This window comes from Ambystoma mexicanum, chromosome 14 (assembly GCF_040938575.1).
Source record: "Ambystoma mexicanum isolate Mex_15411 chromosome 14, UKY_AmexF1_1, whole genome shotgun sequence".
NCBI classification, from domain to species: domain Eukaryota; kingdom Metazoa; phylum Chordata; class Amphibia; order Caudata; family Ambystomatidae; genus Ambystoma; species Ambystoma mexicanum.
The window spans coordinates 161,051,835-161,070,502 of NC_090940.1; the positions used below are offsets into that span (position 1 = coordinate 161,051,835).

The window sequence follows — 18,668 nt, forward strand, 5'->3', positions numbered from 1 at the left end:
TGCCCCTTGTCCCGCTGACATCAGCTGCAGGACACTTGTGCTATTGTTTGCGGTTGTAGGCTCTCTTCCACGAAGGCTCTGCCGGTCTGGGACGAAAAGGGCAAGGTCACTTCTCTCCTCGCCACCCCCTCGATTCCTGACACCTTTCTCCTTTCTCCTTCTCTTGAATGGCTGTGTGTTAGCTGTCTCGTTGTGCTGTCTGCCGTGCTCGGCCTGCTCGTACTGTATGTTAGGGAGAATTCTCTCTTTAGGCTGAATTTCCTAACCTAGTGAGTCCCCCAGCAGCTTTGCTGGATTTCTGGAGTTTTTTTCCTCCTGCCAAGAGTGAGACTCTCTTTCTCCCACTGTTGGACATGATTTATGGTGTTCCTTTGACTGCTTATGTGTTTTATGGGCTATGGGGTCCTTTACTCTGTAGGGTCTCATGTGTTTTTACTATGTATGTTACACAGCACCCTCCGTGCAGTAACACAGGGGTGTCATAGTGACACCCCACCATAGACTCCATACCATGGGACTGACTACTGTCTCCCAGAGCATGTAAAGTGACCATTGGCTTTACTAGTCCCAAATTATTAACAGAAACCAGTACACACCATCATATTGTGGACGTACTGGTCAGGGCAATTCGATTGCCCCGGGGTCTGTTAGTCGAGGGGGCACGTCTCCGTCCCCCCGGATCGAGTTTTGGCTGGTGGCAGTGGAAACTACTTTTTATATTCGATCGCAAATATTTTCCTATGGGATTTTCCCATTGTTCGAGGCTACCAACTTTAATTATTTAATTCTCATAGCCTCGAACATACCGCCGGTTTATTCAAATAATATTAATTCTCCGGTTGGTATTTTTTGCCATGACTCGATTCCAAAATTTCGTTTGTGTTCTCTTCTGTGACTCCAACCCAAGTCGAGCCCTTTGTTCCACTTTTTGGCGGGCTTCTCCACAGAAGCCTCCAAAAGTGGTGCCACTCTGTCTGGGTAGCACAGGGGGTGTGGGAGGGGGTTTAGGCACCCTGGACTGAGTTACCTTGGTAACGGCCGGCTCACCACTTAGCATGTTTGAGTGACAGCTAGGCTGAGTGAATGGGAGTTTGCTGCATAAAAGCAGGGCTTTGGGGACTGGAACTTCAGAAGTTGCCACAGGACCTGAGAATCCGATGAGGGAGAAGCTGAGCCGACCTACCACGATGACACCACCCGTGGTGCCCTGCAGAACCGACTCACCACTTCCCGACGACAGAGAAGATCTCCCGGCTGGAGAGGCTTCTTCCCCTGACTGGTGGGCACAACCAGTTTACCTTCTTTTTCTTCGCACCCCAGACCGGTTTGTGGTCGAACTGTCCGTGCCAAGCAACCCGGCGGCCGGATAGCCACTCACCCTGAACCGCGAATCAACGGACCGCTCCTTGTACCTGAGAAACTCTGCGGCTAGTCTCTTCCCTGGCAGTGCAACAGACTCCTGTCTTCCTCCACGACGAGATCCTCTTCCCCCGGACGAAGCACCGACTTGCACCCGCTGCCAGGAACAACTGCCCCCGCTGGAGCATTCTCACCACTTTAAGGTACCGTGTCCGCCAGGCCTCCCTTTCTAAAGATTGCAGCAAGGTAATAATAACTCCTTAACCTTCTAGACTGGGCTGGCCGCCTTGACCCTCTAACTGGTCCCTTTCTCTGATCCAACTCCTTTTTGAACCATTACAAGACTTTTGTGCACTGCAACCGTGTGACCTTGGACACGATCCCCTTAAAGCGGATCCAGCCTACTGACTCTGAATTCACGGTTTTACTTTGCCTCCTCGCTTGCTATGCTCTTGTAAAAGTGTTGGGATCTGTTTCAATTTGTTCTCTGCTTTTCTCTCCCTTTTAAAACAAACTATTAGAGTGCCATCTACGTTAAGCGCTCACCGCTGTCTGAAAATAAGTGGGGCTTTACTTAAGACTTGTCTAATATTCTTTTAAGGGAGTGTATATCTTTTAGTGACCATGTTTTTGAATTGCTTACTATTAGTGCCTGTGTGTTTTTCTAGATGTGGTTTTAAAGAAATAATTATATCTCTTTTACACCAAGCCCTGGTCAGTGTTTACTTGTTCTTTTGCGTTCTCTTGACCTATTGTGAATACTCTGTATACTGCCTAACTCTTCTTGAGGGAAGTCTGACTGCTCAGCCACAGCTACCAAGTGAATCTGTCTGGTACAGACTGCTACCAAGTGGGTTTACTGCCAAACACCTGTAGTCTTAAATCTTTTGCAGTGGTCCCAGAGGGAACTGCACAGGTTTCTGCCTAACACTGTGCTCTCTGGCTCCACCTTTTATCCCCGTGGGGAAGGGAAAGGGCCGTCAGGTGTGTGCGATTCTGATCAATTGCCAGACCCTTGTATTGGGACATGTCAGGTAACCGGCTCTGGTGTCCGTTGTCCTTTGTGTTGTGTGAAAGTGCTTGTGTTGGAAAGGGGGAAGGGGGCAGTGGTTTGGAACATCCTTCGAAAACAGGTGTTAAAGGAAGGGGGATACTGCGTCTCACCCGCCGGTGTCCCACTTCTAGAGGACCCCCCATTCAGGTGCTTCTCCCTCACTGGTCCACCCCCAAGAACTGGATCCAATAGCGATGGCAGTTTCCTGGCTCCTGGATGACAGATCCCCTGGGACTACCTAGGGAGACACCTTCAGGTTTCTCACACCATGCATTAGTCAATAGTTGTAATTGCTCTAGTCGCGAGATCATCCTATTTTTCGTTAATTGTGTACTTAAATATGCATCAGCCTTGCGTGTGTTAGTAGAATAACATTTGTTTTCTTCCAGACATTTTGTGAATATTTGAGTAGTATGTAGGTTTATCAGTTGTTGGACGGTCAGCATGTGTGACACAGGAAGTAAGATTTCATCACCAGTTTAACTGCATATACAATTCGGTATTGGGGCCCTAGGTATGGAACCTTCCTTGCTAAGCTCTGTTACTTGTTGTCCTGGTGCAAGGTCACAGGATGTGTTTTTTGAGGTGAAGTCCGCACCTCCTTTGTAGTATAATCAGGGAATATCCTGGATACCTTGCTGTTGGTTTGTTTTTCACAAATGGATTTTCCACACCGTTAATTATTTGCTTGTAAATGTAAAAAGAGATTTTATTCATCAATTTGCTTGAAGTGTGGGCTCATGTTCCCAGTAGTGGTCAGCCGACGTGTGTTTCGACCCGTGGGTCTTTATCAAGGCTATTTGCGAAAGGTTAGTGCCCCCTATGGGGTCCTGGATGAGTTGGATGGTCAGTCTTGTCAATGACTGCTGGGCTCCTCGTTGGGCCCTAAATTAGGAATAATGGCGACGTCTATGCGTCCTCGGTGGGTAAGCCCACGCTTCAAACAAATTGATGAATAAAATCTCTTTTTGCACTTACTACCAAATAATTAACGATGTGGAAAATCCATTTGTGAAAAACAAACCAACAGCGTGGATATTCCCAGATTATAACTGCATATAAGGGCTAGTGGCTGTGGTATGTCAGACATACGGCAAAAGAAGGCCTATTTGAACAGTGTACTTTATTTCAACTTAAAGAAAAACCTACTCTAATTCCCTAGTTCTATGCAAGATTCCTTAAGCTAAAGAAACAGGTGCCCATCAGGACGTCTTACAAAATAACTCTGCCATCTGTCAAATCTATACTAACCTATCACAAAGAAAGAAAGAAAGGCTAAGTCTTAATACAGGTTACTTCCCCTTTTGAAACCGTGATGGGATCAGTCACCATGATGTTCTTAGTCTTTTCCAGTCCCTGGTTTCGTAGACTGGCGACCAACATCAAATCCAGGAAAACAAAAGGAATGTCTCTCGGCTTTAGAAACAAAAAATGTCCTTGTCACAGATTCTACAAACTGTTCAATTTATCCCTCAAAGGGGATATTTCCCCCTGACCTGGGTAGGTTTATGTTCATAACAAAACCAAGAAAGTTCACTGGTTAATGTTTTTGTATTGTTCAAGTATCTCCTTTATTGTCTCTTTCTCTCCCCTTCATGGGGTCCCTGATATCATAGCCCCAGTTGGGCCATGTGTTTGCTGAAACCTATGTGGTGTGGTTTCTTTTCCCCTTGATAGGATTCCCTGTTTCTCAGCCTCCGGTGGGCTATGAGCTGGGTCAACCTGACTCCATATGTTTCTCTTCCCCCTTTGCAAGGTCTTTGCTTGCTCAGCCACAGATTCGCTATGGACTCTGTCGGCTCTACTCAATGTTGGCCTCCCTGCCCTGCAACCAGTCTCCCTTTGCAGCCGCGTACCTTTTTTCCAGTGGAGGGGCTATGTACTGGAGTCGAGTTCTCCAACTCCTGCGGATCCGCGCCCTTGATTACTTTGTTCGGTCTGCAGCCTAAGTTTGGTTTCCTCCCGTTCGGCATTCGGTGTGTGTGCGTCAGGATGCCAGTACTTATGCGTCTCTCTGTGCACTTCCTACCTCAGCGGCCCCTTCTGCGTTGGGTTGCCCTCCTTTGTAGTTTTGGCAGCGTTCCTCACAGAGCTCTGTCTCCTCCACCCACGTCCCCTGCATGGCTTTGTCGTTTGTCGGAGGGGCCGCCTTTTTACTTGGCACAGGCTGCCATTCTGCCTTCTCTGCTGGATGCTCTCCTTTTGTTTTGGCAGGATTGGTCAACTGTTTCTCCAGGAGGTGATGACGAGTACAGGTCAATCAAGCCATCCAATTTAAGGGGGCCCTGTACATAAGTAATATGTTCACATCCCATATAGCCTACAAACATTGGGGTCTTGAACATAGAAGGGAGTTGAGGTGGACCGCAGACTTGGCCATGCCTTGTCCGCAGAGGGGTTGGTGGGTGGGGGGCGGGGTCACCCCACCTATCATGACCCCTAGGGAGGTTATTGCATAGAGGACTCATCGCTCTAGTCCTAAACTGGATGGCTCCCCTTTGGAGAAAAGGGACACATTCCCTGGATTTGTTGCATTGGGGCCCTCATCTAGTTGACCTATGGGTATTAGACTAAGTAAATGTACATTTTCTTGCTCTTTTCCTTTTTACACTGGACCTAATGGTAGGGGCAGAATAGGCGACTGTGTCCACCCTATACTATTATCTCTTGGTATATGTCACTCAAGAATTGTCTAAATAGACGGTTTTTCACCTTGCTTTTATTTCTTTGTTCTATGCGCTCTGACATTTGATTTTTGTTTCATCTATGTGCATTTATGTCTAGTCTTGATTTAATGTGTTTATGAAACACTTAAATTTCTTGCCTTTTTTGTGTTAAAATGCTCTTCATTGAACTTCTATGAATTTTGGTAATTGTGAATCAACTTATTCTTTTTTGAATAAATTGTAAAACATTCTCACAATAAATAAGATTTGTTAAATAGATAAGAGAAAATGTTACCTTACATGTGCAAAATAACTGTGATACTTGAATAATGAATATCATTTCTGTTTTACTCTAATCCAACGGGAACCAAACGTTTTGTTTGTAACACAACCCAGGTAGGCTGCCTTTCCTGGGCTGCAGTGTCTCCTCAGGCCTTTGGACAGAGTCGGGGTACTGACTGTCTCACCAGTCATGAGAAATGTATGTACATCATATCTGTGTTACTTTCAGTCTTTAATCTTCTCAGGCAAACCTTGTGTTTCACAATAGACAGGCACGTCTTTGACTTGTTTTGTACGATTTGCAGGACAAGGTGAATTAGTAACTGTTGCCTTGGCAGTAAATTCATAATTTTTTTCTTTCAGTGGGGTTAAAATTGGGTGTTGTAGACCCATCTGTCAGCATTGACCTACGGTACTTGGGTGTGCAGCTGCCTCTTGCCTACTTCAGTGGTTACGGTCCAGAGAACAAAGGTTTACCTGGTAAGTATATTGCTGAAAAATGTTGCTAAATCCTGTGTTGTAGTTTGATTTTTTTTCTACAGACATGATAATCGCACATTGAAGGGTGGGAGGGAGGGGCATAGGTCAAGCGTCTGAATCCACACACTTCAAAGTGCCTGGAGTTCCACCTGACACCAGGGGTACATTTAAGATGCTAATTCATACCTTGCATGAGTAATGTCAGACTAGAGGAGAAGTATTGTCCTAGTTGTAACTTTATCAGGTTACCGAATTCAAAACATTTGTATATCTGAATTCAGGACAAATTCACTCCAGAGACCCAAAATGCATGTGTCTCTCTTTTCAGTTTGGCTTCCCCAGTCAAAACGAGAGATTGTCTGAATGCGAAAATACTACCAACTTTGGTAATGGCAAATCAATAAATTCTAAATATCGGTATCTAAAGACAATCTATTTTCTGGGGGAGGTGGGGGTCCTAACCACTTTCATAGCTTATTAGGTATTAGTAGCCCATTGAAGATGAATTGTATTGTCCTGCATGCTTTTCATCTGCCCCTCTGCAGTCAAAAGGTCTTAATCTGTACCTCTGGTGCGAGGCCATTGTGTGTTTTACTTTTTCCTGACTTGTTCATTGACTTATTACATGATGAGGACTTGTTGAAGGCCTCATTGTGGACGCAAAAACCCCAGAGGCACTCTGTTCCCTGCCTCCCTGCCTGAGTTGCCTTGCACGGCTGGCTGCCTTGCCTCTGCTTTCTGGTGGGCCTGCTGTCCCTATGTGGAATCCCAGAGTACATAATTTCAGGATCCCCGCAGCTAGACATTGTTTCTTACAAGAGAGTGGGTGGTATACAGAGGTTTCCATGTACGGTCATGACCACTATTTACTTTGGAGACGTAGGATACAGTCGCCAGAACCAGCTATAACTTATTTTGGAAATGGTGTCTGGGTTCAAACCTGAATCTACATATGAAAGAAAGCTAAAACGTTTCAAAGTTGAATGTGGGGGCCTCCAGTGCTTTGCTGGCTGCCAAATATTTGAATCGGAGCACTCATGTGCTAGCTGCTAAGTAGGGATATCTTGGTATTGATATTTCAGTGGTATGATAACCTGCTAGTAATGTGACAGTATACCATGGTTTTCACAGTATTCCTCAAGTATTTAAAATTCCCCTTGAGGTAGCAGCATTTTCGTAAAAACAGCTCTGCAATGTCAGTAATTCTGTTAGAAACACAGACCACCAAGATAATGTTGGGTCCTATTCAGTCTAGGTTTACTTTATTTTGCTTTTAACTATAATGGATAAGGCCTGTTACAGACGAAAAGAAATTTATTTTGGGGTTGCAAATATAAAATCCAACTATATGGTAAATGTTTCACTGGATTCCTGTTCAGGCACCAGTCCATTTTTAGGGCTACACCTTTTACATCAGTGTTAACTGTAGCAAGTATTTACTCATTACAATTGATAAACAAGTGTCAATTAAAATGGCTCTCTAACAGTCCTGTTTGAACACCCTCCTGAAAAATTATTGGTGTAATTTCTTTTCCCTGGCCTTGTACTACAGCTCTGTTGCTCTATAAATATCAGATGTTCCTATAATCAACTGAAAACTAACCTTGTGCAAGGGACAGTCCAGAAAAGGAAGGGCACAGACAAATGGCGTTCCTTAAACAAGTTATTTTCTTTGCATAAACTCTGGAGGGCATATATGATCTCTTTCGAGGGACATCAGGCGACATGTTTCTGAAGGAAAGCCTGACAAGGCTGCACCACAGTGACTCTTACTCAGTTTGTATTGCCTTCCTCCTCATAAACATAAGAGCCAAGAATATAGTGTGTGTCCAAGACAGACGCAAAATATGCTAATTGTTGCAGTTAAGAAAAATGCTGGCACCATTGTATCACTTATAAAATACAATGCAAGTAACACATTTTGTAAGAAGCTCAAAGTTGAGGCCTGAGGGGTGTTGTACTCCTGCCTCGATCAACTAAAGTATACATATTTTTGTAGGTTTCTTAAATTAAGGGAGCATTGTTGTACTTTGCATTGTATGTTTACTTGACCGTTGTCATGCTCCATGTCAAACTTGTGTCAAAGGTATCATTCAGGGTGCAAAATGAGCACTCACCACTAGCTGTTAGCTAGTGATATTTAACTCTTGGCAAATAGGAAATGGTATGTATAGCATTGAGGTGGCGAGTGACTTTTTATGGCTGTCTAGTAGCTTGCAACTTTAATTATTGCCCGTTTATAATTACAAAATCAGAAGTTACATAGGTTTTAAAGTTTTGTATATATTTATAATTATTTTGATAAGGTTCCATGCCACAAATGTGGTTATGCTCCAATTTGTGGCCTACCTCAGATTATTTGGCTTGCCCTAATTATCAAACAGTAGAATAGAACAAAACAAAATACCATAAATAATCCCTGTTGTCCAGACATTGTGGCTACAATAAATCATTTAGTAAACTTATTTTACAATGGATGCAAAAAATGTCCTGTGATTCACTAAAGTTTTCTGTTAGATGCTATTACTAACACTTTTGTAAATGGGTAATCCAGGAAGCACACTTTAAATCCAAATTAAAAAGTACCAATATGTGCTTTCTTCTGCATTTTCAAAAAGTGCAATTACCAGTAGCAATTTACCCAGATTTATTACAAGCTCACTGTTTAGAGAAGGACCAGCAATGTTTATTTTCTAGTGAACACATTTTGTTAACATTCCTACAGTGCATTAGCAATGATGTTTTGGCTTTATTACGTTACAGCAAATCAATAAATCTTGTTTATTCAAATAATTCAAAATATACAACAGTTAAGAAACAAAACAGTTGCATCACAACAACAATGAGTAGCCATACAGATTAAAATAATTTTAAAAGCTTCCTGAGTGATCACTGTCCTTTGACAGCAAAAAGAGATAACAGACGGTAAACCGGTATAAAGTAAATTAAGGTTATTGTTAGAATAACAAGATCTTCACAGCATAAATAACGTTATACATTGACAACCCTAGTGCTAAATGCACTTGTTGGTTTTTGTAAGCCGAATTTTTACCTCGTGGTAGCCCCCTTTGTTTTGCAGCTTTTCTACGTTTTATACTGTATTTTCCTATCCCTGCCAGGATTATTCCATAGCCTGACTAAGAGAGTGGTCCGGTTTCTTATTTTCTGCCTTAAGAGCCCTTATGTCCCCTAACGCAGGCTACCCCAAAGACGCCCCATAGTCTCACAGAGAGGGTACCCCTTTTCTGTTAGTCATGCGACTAAGCTAGTGGTGCATCTTTATTTTGTGTAATTTTTTATCCACCTCGTCGAAACCATTTAACCTGGCTGTGGTCCATTTTGACCCACTGAACCATTTAAAAAAAAAAAGAAAAAAAAAGAATTGTAGGTAGTCTGTTTGCTTCAAAGACTTTGGGGGTTACAAATAATTCTTCCTAATACTTGCCTGTAAATACATTGTTGCCTCTATGAAAGAATGCTGCTTCCCTGCTGCAGTGTTGCATAGTTTTTTGTAAAGATTATTTACCTTTTGGTGTAGCATTTTTTTTAAAAGTTTTTTTATGCACTTTAATGGTACAAAAGCCATTTGTCTGGCAATTGAGTGTCTTCAGATTCAAAGGTGATGGTGATTTCCTCCACACTAGACATGCTGTAGCTAGGGTCTTTGTTATTAGTTAATTCTGAGGTTGCCTCAGTGGTTTCCAGTAGAAATAAACTGTCTGGCTGTGATATCCGTGAAGCAGGGAAAACAGTCTTTTGATGGTGTGTAACACTGTAATGACATAAACATTCATGCCTTTGATCTATTTTGATACACAACGTCTAGATATGTTTCGTAGACTGACGAAAATCATACACGTAATACGTCCTTTTATGCAAGATAAAGACCAGAGTAGGGAATTTGTGAAAGTATTGAATATTGGGCAATCAAATGGGATGTCTCCAAAATGTCACCAAAAGTTGAAGAAAAATATTGATGGCATTGGGCCAGATTCTCAAAAAGCAGTGTAAATGAAAGTGGTCAGAGAATGTGCTTATTTCATTTGCACTGCTTTCGGAAATGCTTTGATCATCAAACCGTGGCTGTCACACTTAACAATATACAAATAAATCATGACTGGGTCAGACATTACCCTAACAAACCACACAGAGGGCTTATATAAGCTTCAACATCCATCCTTCACTCCATTGATTTTTCACACAAAAAAGATGGAAGTATTAAGATTCCATTGATAACTTTTTTGAAAGCGCCTTCAGCTTGCTGTCTCTCTCTCATGGAAAGTCTTCCTATTCCTTTCCAAAGTTTGATCTTACCCTAGGTAGCGCTGGTTCACCGCCTATCTAGTTAAAGGGGATAGAGAAGAGACTATCCCTAGTTTAGCTAACCAATTTGCTAAACAGTGGTGTGTTCCTTTACTGAACTGAACCCTATCTGTAGATTTCTTGGGTGTTATAGTTAACAAGCCTTTTCGCACTATTTGACAAGGCTTAAAAAACAACATTGGGGGAGTTTGTCTTTAACTTCATTTCCTCCTCTTATTTGTATGTGTGTGATTAAAACCATAGACATCTCTCTGATTAATAAAATATTATATTCTTTCGCTGGCATTTACTTAGTATGTGAATGTCCCAAGGGTCCAGCGTGACACCCTGAACACCCATGATCAAATCGCTTTCTTCAGGACCCAATAGTTAAGCAAGCAACTTGGTGTTGAAGGATTTTAAAGGCCAATAGGGTTATCAGTTTTTTCGTAATTCTTTTACTCGGGCTGATTTTCATTTGTTCACTCTTGTGTACAACCTGCAGTGGGAGCTATACACTGCAATATGCTTTTCAGTCCACCCATCACCTCTGGAGTTCTCATCTAGGACTGATCTTTCAATATTTCAATCTTTACTCACCATGAAAAATCAAATGGTGCTCGTCCAGGCAGCCCGTGCCTTTTCTTGGCCGGTGTAGCCCTCAATGAGAATACCACAAGGGGGTGGGGGTCCTTGATATACAGTTTCACAATATAACTGTTTGATCAGTGTAGTACTACTTTTGCCTTTTTACAAACGACACGTGATGATTATCTTAACCGTCCTAGGCTGGTAATGTAGCTCATTTATTCATGCTCTTGACAGTTGTCCGCTTTTGTTGTCCCCCTGGGAACAATGTCTAGTATGAGTAATGGGTCTTTTATATTGGAGAAAAGTTATGGCAACATTTATCAGATTGTTTACCCTGAGGTTGTCATACTTATATCACTCTTACCCGATGCATTTCTTATAGTGCCTGGTATGTTCACTATTCATATGTCTTGCCTCTTAACAAATTGACTTTTACAGTTACAAATCATTTGCAATCTCCCTGCCATATTCTCAGTTATTCGCGCATTGCCTTTCCCTTCACGTTACAAAGCACCTTGTCTGATCTCTCTGTATTGAGGATCTCAGTTTTCTTATGTGCCCAATCTGCTTGTGATGCATTAAAATGTTTTTGGGGTTTTGGTGGCAGCAAAGTCACGGTTATTCCCTTAAGATTAACCTCTCGACATCATTGATCTCAGTTTTTTCGCAGTTTTTCGCATGCCTAACATGCTTGTGAGGTAATAGAAACTGAATTTTGTGGCAGCAGAGTCTTACCAGGGCTCCCACTTCTTGACAGGTTTATGATCTCGCGTGCCTAATGTTTAATCTTTATTTACTCATTTGGCCATGTCATTTGACTTGACTTTCGTGCCTGGGATACTATGTATCTCGTGGCTTGCGTGCACATCTTCGTGGGACACAGGTAATTTGTTTATTGTTCACAAGCGCTATTATTAAGTGGAGCGGTGCGAACACTGTATATATAAGGTTGCCAGGATATATGTTAAGGGCAAACCTTCTAGCCTTAGTTTCTTGTAAACCTACATTTCTTAGTTTTTATGGATATATATATTTCTGAGGCTTGTGGAATCTGCTTAGATCACATGCTGTGCATAGGCCGACATCTAGTGGAAGCTGCAGAGTAATACAGTTGTTGTTTTCGAAACTTGAAAAGGGACATCGACAGGGCTTGCCAGTAATACTATCCCAAGTGTGAAGTCCACTGTACCCATGATCCCCAACGCGCCAAGGTCGCTCAGATTGTTTTTTTCCGCAATTCTAGACGGACGCTTATAGCAGAATTCCTCTTTCGGCTTATAGCCATTTACTATTTTTCAATTACCAATAGTTTATTCTTACTATCCTTTATATCACTGACTATCGAAACATCAGACGCCGGTGAAGACAAGAAAAACGACAGTCGGAAGACTCCCACAACAGATCTGTTTTGGCCTTGGAAGGCCGCTCCGGGCTTCGGACCACACAGTAGGGAGACAGGGGGAGGTAATTTTAGAATGTATATGCCCCTTTTCTTACACTACATTCACCTAGCTGCCGTAACTTTCCATTATGGACAAGACCCCCTTTAAATTTTGCCCTAAGTGCAATAGGAGATTTCTGTGGGTCGATAAACACCTAGTCTGTAACCTGTGTCTCCTGAGAGACCATGTTGAGGGCTCTTGTCGAGCGTGTAGACTCTCCAAGCCCAAGACTTTGAAGGACCGATCTAATAAACGCTGGGCCCAGTACACCAGGCAACTCTAGGCCATGGAAGTAGAAGGGGTTTTCAGCGACGGCAGCAACGCCGGGGTTTCTGACGGCGAAGGCGACTGGGTGGCTTTGGTTACCCAAGCGCAGGCCCCCGACCCCGGAACACAGGCCGGCAGCCTTGTTATGGAAATGACACCCGGCAGCGGAAGCGCTATCACTTCATCCACCACTAAGCACACAACCCAAAGCCGAGACTCGACACAAGTGTCAATCGTATGGCAACGCACAACGTCCAGGGAAAGGTCTGTGGAATCTCTATCCTCTGGGCACTCTTGTTCGAGATCGCCGCATGACAGGTTCTGGCCGGTGAAGGACGGCACAGACGTCTCGTGAAAAATTCCCACGAAGGCCGACCGTCCGCAGACGAGGCCTCGGTTCAGCCCGCACCCGAAATTTGACGTTCTACTTCAAGTCAGGTACTAGCCCCAAACAGTCGGGGAAACACGATTCAGAAGTCCTCTAAACCCCTCATAGGGATAAGACCCCCTCATAGGGAGAAATCTCAAGAGGCTAGGCCCAAAGAACCTGTATTACTTCCTCCAACAGATGAAGATTTAGAGCTCCCTTCTCAACCATTGGTAATACCTAGTTCGAATGGATTGTGTCCTCCCACGTGTTCCTCATCTTGTGATCATTCGTTATCGCCAGCTTCGCTGCTTCGGAATTTATTTTGGCAGAGGGCGCTGTGCTCAAGGTCGTGGCGTCGACTGTCCCTCGATGGGCTCCGTACCGTGTCGACGTCACTGATGGTATAAGTAGCTCGAGCCGTGCCCGTTGGCTTCAGTTCCGTTTTACCGATTGCTTCGCTCTCATGAACGACGCGCTTCGAGATTTTCTGTCAAGAAAATGTCTTCATCGACCGCTTTGACTCCCAAAACTGGGTTTAAGAAGTGTATCGACTGCGGGTCGAAGATGTCTAGCACCGGTCCTCACCGTATCTGTCTTTGGTGTCTGGGCTCAGACTATCGAACCGATTCAAAAGAATCGGAACATCATAAACATTCGAAGAGATCCTGATCTCGTAGCAGGTCGAGACGATCTTCGTCGTCGTCTTCTAAGAAGCTCAAAAGGAGACAGATCTCCATCGTCACCATCCGATACATCGACGGAATTGGTTCGATGTCCAACAAGATCGGATTCCCCTTCAAAATGAGAGAGCTTTAGCAGAAAAATGATGCAGGTCTTTGAGAACGCGGCCACAACCTCCTCAAAGAAACCTCAGAAAAGCCAGACCGCAGTCGGTCCACAAGACGACGCAGGGAAGTCGGGAACTACGGCAGTAAAGCCCAGTAGTAGCCATAAAACTCGAGTCGACAAATTGTCGAGAGATCCTCGAGGATCGAGTGCATCTCCGATACCTCATAAAAGGCAGAAATTGTCGAAGTCGAGAGCAACTTCGTCGACGCCATCTGCGCCGACAGCTTCGACAACGAAGCCGATATTATCCTCAACGCCTTTATCAAAGGCTTTGTCAAGTGTGTCGAAGGTTCCTTCGACCCCTTCCCTTCGAAGAAAACACGTATTCCTTTGACGAAAAATCAGGAGGAAGAGAGAAGGTTTACCCTTCACCAAAATCAGACTTTTTTAGGTCCATGTCTTCAATTTTTGAAGAATCTGGCCCAGAGGATGAAGATGTCACTCCTTTTGGAGTAAAATATGGCACTAGACATCTTCCAAAGGAACTTATAAACCCTGAAACAAAAATGAGAGAACTATGTGAAACTCTGCATTCTGCTAGTAGTGTGGACACATCACCTGAATTGGAGTTTGCTGCACCTGATCCTGCAGAACATGCAGACTCAGGGTATAGGAATTTGAGTAGGGTGATTGAATATATGGGTTGGGGGAAGAGCCTCCCCTACGTTTGAGCAAGACGATATGACGGACATTATAGTCTGGGGACCCCGGAAAGACCCAGTTCTCCCTTTCCATAGGGCACTCCAAAGGACAGTTCAAAGGAACTGGGAAAAACCTGATAGCATTGCTGCAGTAGACAGCAATCTTCCAAAGAAGTACAGAACTTCTACTTCTGATCCAGAATACCTGAATAGACACCCTACGCCAGAAAGTCTGGTTATTCAGGCCGCTACTACTTCCAGGCAGACAGCATACCCAACCATACCTCTGGACAGGGAGGACAAAAAGGTTGATGCCTGGGCTCGTAAAGTGTTTACTTCGGGTAGCATGGCCTTGAAATCGACCAATGTCACCTGTACCCTGGCCAGGTTCACACATACTGTGTGGGAATGCATTTCGGCGGCGGCTGCTGAATATATTCCGGAAGGCGAGGAAAGGGAAGGCTTCCTGAATATAGTCAATGACGGGAAGGAGGCAATGGGGGAATGTCTCCAGTCTGGACTGGATACTGCTGATAGTATTAGCAGATCCATGGCAGTGCTACGCAGATTTGCGTGGTTGAGAAAGTCGGGGTTTGCACCAGATGTGCAGACCAGACTTCTCAACATGCCCTTTGATGGCTCGAGGCTATTTGGTAGTAAGGCTGAGAGCCTAGAAAAACTACAGACTTCGAAAGCGGCAGCTAAATCCCTTAGTGCCTCCATGCGACAGCCTCAGAAACCCTATTTGGGCTCATTTTCCTGGAGGGGCCGTCCTTTTCGATACTACTCCTCTGTTGGTAGAGGAAAAGGACAGGCTTTTCAAAGGGGCAAGAGGAATGTCACTCGTGGTGGACGAGGAAAGACTACAAAGCCATCTTCAGGAACGGCATCTATGCCCTTAGCCGCTCCTGCAGCCGCCTACAAATCTCTCTGAGGTCTTATCATACAAAACACCAGTGGGAGGCAGAATCTCTCAGCATCTGAAAGAATGGTGGGGCATTACTTCAGATGCTTGGGCACTGGAAACAGTAGCCCAAGGTTACTGCCTTCCCTTCCTAAAAAGACCTCACGATCATCCACCAGGAGCCAGCTCTACCAAAATTCCAGATACGCTCCTTTGTCAGGAAATTATAACCCTGCTAGAGAAAGGTGCAATAGAACGTGTACCTGTAGCAGAGAGGAACAACGGCTGGTATTCCCCCTATTTTCTCATCCCCAAAAAGGACAGAGGATTGAGACCCATCTTGGACTTGAGAAAATTAAACAAATTCCTCAGAAAGGACAAGTTCAAGATGGTAACCCTTTCTCAGATCCTTCAGGCTCTCCAACTCCAAGACTGGTTGATATCATTGGACCTTAAGGATGCTTATGTTCATGTGCCAATCCATCCCAAGCATAGAAAATACCTGAGGTTCGCAGTTGGCGGTTCTCACTATCAGTTTCGAGTTCTGCCATTCAGGCTGACCTCCGCTCCGAGGGTTTTCACCAAACTGATGGCGGTAGTGGCAGCGAGTCTCAGGAGAGGGGGGATTCACGTCTACCCCTATCTGGACGACTGGCTAACCGGAACACGTCTTCCAGAACAGGCTCAGGAACTCACCTGCCACTTCCTCTACAACCTGGGCTTCTCCCTCAATTTCAAGAAGTCCCACATGATACCATCCCAACAACTCCAGTTTATCGGAGCAGTCTTGGACACTTGATCGGGCAAAGCCTCGCTGCCCGAGGTGAGAGCTCTCCACATCCAACAGATGGTAACAAAATTCCAGAAAGCCCAGCATCTGCCGGCCTTCGATTTCCTGAGGTTGCTCGGCCTCATGGCATCCTGCATTTTTCTGGTGCCAGAGGCCAGACTGAGAATGAGATCCCTCCAATGGGCACTCAGAACTCAGTGGTCCCAATTCTCGGGGAATATATCATATCTTCTGCAAGTCCCGAGCGCAGTTGCTCAGGATCTATCATGGTGGGCTTGCAACGACAACATCCTCAAGGGAGAATCTTTTTGGCAACCATGGCCGGAGATAACAGTAGGGATGGATGCCTCACTCACAGGGTGGGGAGCTCACACCAACGATCTGACAATCGGCGGACATTGGTCTCCATCGGAGTCCAAACTACACATCAACCTATTGGAGCTGAGGGCAATCAGACTAGCGCTCAAGGCCTTCCTGCCCTCCTGATAATGACAGACAACACAGTGGCCATGTACTACCTCAACAAAAGAGGAGGCGTAGGATCACTTCCTCTCTGCAGAGAGGCAATGCAGCTCTGGTTCTGGGCAATACAAGAAGGAATCTCTCTATCGGCAGTTCACCTAGCCAGAGAGCAGAACATGGCGGCAGACACTCTGAGCACGCAGAGCACAGTCTCCACGAGTGGGAGTTAGCTCAGGAATTCCTTCTGGAGATCTTCGCCCTCTGGGGAACCCCTCAAGTGGATCTGTTCACAACCACGGTAAACCGGAAGTGTGATCAGTATTGCTCAAGGGAATTTCCCCCGAGAGGAGCTCTAGGAGACGCATTCGTAGTGGATTGGGATTTTACCCTGCTGTACGCGTTTCCTCCAGTCCCCGTGATTCCTCAAGTAATTGGGAGGTTGAGAAAGTTCAGGAAAACCATGATCCTGATTGCCCCGGACTGGGCCAGGAGGACGTGGTACCCGGACCTTTTGGACATGACCATCTGCCCTCCGGTACGTCTTCCACAAAGAGAGGATCTTCTCTCTCAAGAGGAAGGTCGTGTTCTCCATCCAGAGGTCAACACACTCAACCTTCATGCATGGTTTCTTAGAGGTTGAGATACAAGGATTGGGATCTTCCGGATGATGTAATGGAGATTTTGCTTTCGGCCAGGAGGCCAGCAACAAAATCCTTGTACCGGTGTCGTTGGAATAAGTTCAGTAACTGGTGCAAAGATAGGGATGTGGACCCTTTTCAATGTAGCACACCAATGGTGCTTTCTTTTCTATTACATCTAGCAAATCTGGGGCTCCAGTTCAGAACAATCAAAGGATATCTTGCTGCGCTGTCCATTTTTAAGCGCTCCACGGAAGAGGTTTCTTACTTTAAAATACCATTAATAATACAGTTCCTAAAAGGACTTACAAATGTATATCCACCAATACCATTTCATGTTCCAACTTGGGATTTAAATTTAGTTCTTAAATTCCTAACATGTATACCATTTGAGCCTCTGCACTCATGTCCATTGAGGCTTTTAACACTACTGTTCTTCTTGTGGCATTAACATCAGCCCGCAGGGTTAGTGAACTACAAGCTCTCTCATGTAAACCTCCATACACCATATTTTACAAGGACAAGGTAGTTCTGAAAGTTAAACCATCTTTCTTACCGAAAGTAGTCTCCGACTTCCATCTGTCGCAGAAAATTGTTTTACCAACATTCTATCCTCCTCATTTGGTAAAAGAAGAGGAGAGATTACATAGGCTGGACCCCAAGAGCGACCTCAGCTTTTACATTTCAAGAATGACAAAATTATGTCAAGACGGCCAACTCTTTGTGGGTTACACAGGTCGTAAATTGGGGTTAGCAGTGACAAAACAAACTATATCTCGCTGGATCATTCTAGCTATATTGGAATGCTACAGATTAGCAGTAAAAGACCCACCGGATGGGCTACGTGCTCACTCCACTAGGGGAATGGCTACTTCTGCGGCTTTGAAGAGGGGAGTCCCTGCAAAAGATATTTGCTTCGCTGCAACATGGGCATCAATTCATACTTTTATCAAGCAATACTGCTTAGATGCCTCCTCCAATGAGGGACTATTTGCCCAAGCGGTTCTTCACTCTGTTCATGAAAACAAAAACTAGCACTCCCACCTCCAAATTGATCACTGCTATGGGAGTCTATTACAAGATGGGGAATACGTGGGAGGACACAATCGATACGAAGAACAAGTTACTTATCAACTGTAACGTTCTTTCAACTGGATGTTCCTCCCACGTATTCCTCATCGACCCTCCCAGCCTAACCCACAGTACAGTTTGTCTTTTCTTACAATTTCCTCTCACGATGGGCCTATCAGTCACAGCATAAGCCTGGATGTTCCACGAGTATTTCCTCGAAAAAACAGAACTGAAGCCAACTGGCGCGTCTTAAGCTACTTATACCATCAGTGACATCGACACGGTACAGAGCCCGCCGAGGGACAGTCGACGCCACGACCTCAAGCACAGCGCCCTCTGCCGGAAAAATGTTTCCAAAGCAGTGAAGCTGGCGATAACGAATTATCACAAGATGTTAATGTTAAAGGACATTTGTACCGCGCACTATCACCACCGGAGTGGTCCCCTGGCGCTCTGGCGGCTCTGAAAGAGGAGGGGAGGTTGAGTTAGTGGGAGGAGGC

General features: G+C 44.7%; 1 protein-coding gene across 3 annotated transcripts in view; it reads left to right on the forward strand.

Annotated features, from left to right (window-relative positions):
* MGA (MAX dimerization protein MGA) overlaps positions 1 to 18,668 on the forward strand; it is an 872,134-nt gene that overhangs the window by 287,553 nt on the left and 565,913 nt on the right. For all 3 annotated transcript variants that reach the window (XM_069638800.1, XM_069638798.1, XM_069638799.1), the window contains exon 6: positions 5,725 to 5,841. In XM_069638800.1, the coding sequence (XP_069494901.1) occupies positions 5,725 to 5,841 (117 nt within the window). The remainder of the gene's footprint in view (positions 1 to 5,724; positions 5,842 to 18,668) is intronic.